Source organism: Arachis ipaensis, chromosome B08, assembly GCF_000816755.2.
Source record: "Arachis ipaensis cultivar K30076 chromosome B08, Araip1.1, whole genome shotgun sequence".
Lineage (NCBI taxonomy): Eukaryota > Viridiplantae > Streptophyta > Magnoliopsida > Fabales > Fabaceae > Arachis > Arachis ipaensis.
This window is the reverse complement of record NC_029792.2, coordinates 116,272,819-116,275,557: the sequence shown is the minus strand read 5'-3', so window position 1 is coordinate 116,275,557 and position 2,739 is coordinate 116,272,819. Positions and strand designations below refer to the sequence as shown.

Sequence of the window (2,739 nt, the reverse complement as noted above, 5' to 3'; positions counted from 1 at the left end):
TAAGTAGTAGATAATTGTTGTAGTAGTTTATCATTTGGTTCTAGAAGGTGGTTAAGTCTGGCCATTTATTATTAGGGCTTAGCTCTCACAAAAGAGGCTATGATCTTGTGGCAGTCTTCAGTTTTTGCTGTACTTTAGTTTCACGTATTTAATAAGAATGAAATGGTATAATTTTAATGATTTGTTTTCAACTGTTGACTATATTTTGTATAGAATAATATTTTTATATTTTCTTATACTGCTGTCATGCACCCTGTGATAGATACAAGGATACAACCTTCTTCTTATGCCACTTTATGTGCTTAATCTTACTGACTCACAATCTTTCAGTTTCCAGGTTCAAGCAGTGTGTTGGCACAGAAATTGTTATCATCTTCATGTTGTCAGGTAAGTAAGACGTAATATATTTGTCTACTGATTCATTAATCATCTTAGTTTCTATTTGACTTGTTAAAAAATAAGATTCTTTAAAACTCTGATAGGTCAAGAGTGTTTGTTCGCATCTGAGCAGTGTAAAATCAATATATCGATATACATGTATTATTGATTTGAAAAAGGTTCCAGTTGCTAGTGTTCAAATGTTTTGTCTAGTTGATTTGTCCCCAAGGCAAATTGTACTACCTCGGAGTGTATTTATTTATTTATATGGAAAATTATTTAAAATATACACAAATATATGTGCTGACCAAAAAGCAAAAACGACTTTCCTGCTTTTGATCATGTTAACCATAATAGTGAATCCCAAACAGCAAAGTGGAGCAGCCAACTCAATGCTACAGCTGAATAGGGGATATCAGGATGGCCTCTTGGGGAAAATACATGTAACATAATGCTGCTTCTATGGCATATATAAATGTAAAAAATAAGAAATCAGAGACAATTAAACTCATTCATTATCAATAACTGGATGTCCTAATCATTTGCTTTCATTTGGGGCTTTTGAAAGGGGCCTTTTTGGCCTTTTCAGCATTCCGATAAACTTCTTATCTTTGTTCCATATTTGAGTGGGAGTGGCCAATCGAAAAGATTATGAGGGCCTTTCTTTGGTGCCTTATTTAGGATACAAATAGGGATCATTTGTTGTCGTCCTAAAAAGGAGGCTGGGGTCACGGTAATGTTGGCTATGGCATCAAGTTATCAAGAGTAAGCATGGCTTTGACAGGAATGGTTGTGTTGCTAATGCTGCTACCTGTGCTACTCATTCTAGGCCTTGGAAGTTCATTTCTCAAGGCTATAATACGTGTAAACTGTTGCTTTCTTTGGAAAGTTAGGTTCTGTTAGTGTGTTGTAGGTGCCACAATTTGGAGTATTTGGTTGGAGCATAATACATGGACCTTGAATGACATTACTTATAGGCAAGTTTTATGGGGTAGGATTAGACGATTGGGAATTATTTGGTGTAAGGCTCATGATATTTATAAAGGACTCTTCTTAGACTTGTTTAGAGATTGGAAAGCTATGCTCCATAGATAGAAATGCTAGATGAACAAGTAAAAGGAGGAGGGAAAAAATGAAACACAGAATAGCGGAGAAGGCAAAAGAAGAATTTTGTTGTTTTAAATAATTTGCTTTGTCTCCGATGGAAGAGAAGGCTATTTCCGTTGATGTGTGTTATGGGCGGGGGCAAATTCAGAATCAAATTCACATGTCTTTCTTTACTGTCTTGTGGCTGTGTTTTTATGGAACAATTTGTTTGGTATCTCTGATGAATGCTTGGTGTGGCCTGCAACCTTACATCAATTTCTATTGACTAGATTTGTTGATTTTGGAGGTTGGAAAGAGGAAAAATCTTTATGGCACTATGTAGTCTACGCCACTATTTGGAGTATTTGGTTGTAGTGCAATGTTGTGCACCTCAATGTCAAATTTTATGGCAAACATGTTCTATGGGATAGGAATAGAAGTTTGGCTTGTATTTGGTTTAAAGCTGATGATCTTTATAGAGGACTCTCTCACACTCACACATGTTGAGATTCGAAAGCACGCTATATGGATAATCTTTTGGTTGTTTCCTCCTGTATAAAAGAATTCTTATCCTCTATCTTGTATTATTATTCTGTTAGTCTTAATGTAATTCTTCGTTTATAATAATAATAAAAAGAAAATCTGGTTTAATTTTTTTGTATAAAGAATTTAGGCTTGAGCTTGTTCTTTCTTATTGGATTTGGCTGAATTTGGTTTTGCATTTGTGTTTACTTTTTATACATAAGAATATGATGTTTCCATCAATAGTCATTCAAAAAGTTAAATACATAAGAGGGCTTTGTATTCTCCCCTTTTAGGATGTGAATGCTGCTCAAGTTTCTATTCGGGAGATCAAAACAGATGGGGCTTACGGCTTGGTGCTGAAGGCACCTAAGCCTAAATTCAAGATGAATGCTGGATTTTGGAGCTTTTTACATAAATATGGCTATCGCTATGAGATTGATCATACTCGAGCTTTGCTTCCTTGTGAGGTTTGGTTTCTACTACCTTCCCTTCTTACTATGCTGTTTATATTGACTTGTTCCTTTACTTGTCTGTAATATTTTGTCATTGCCTGTTTTGAATTCCTTTTCTTAGGTGCATCATTTTATGCTGGTCCATATGTGCTTAATTTCATGTGCATATGTTCCTCCCCGCTCCTTATTTCTTGGTTTGCAACTATATTTGCTCTTGAATATTGTCATGCATGAATATAGGTTTCCTTCAAAGCCCAAAGAGAAGTATTTTCATAGTTTTTATTCCTGGCTTTGGCAT

General features: G+C 35.2%; 1 protein-coding gene across 2 annotated transcripts in view; it reads left to right on the top strand.

Moving 5' to 3' along the window:
* The window catches only part of LOC107612703 (DNA-directed RNA polymerase V subunit 1), a 25,827-nt gene that overhangs the window by 2,452 nt on the left and 20,636 nt on the right, over positions 1–2,739 (top strand). For both annotated transcript variants that reach the window (XM_016314412.2, XM_016314411.2), the window contains exons 6-7: positions 331–387; positions 2,283–2,456. In XM_016314412.2, the coding sequence (XP_016169898.1) occupies positions 331–387; positions 2,283–2,456 (231 nt within the window). The remainder of the gene's footprint in view (positions 1–330; positions 388–2,282; positions 2,457–2,739) is intronic.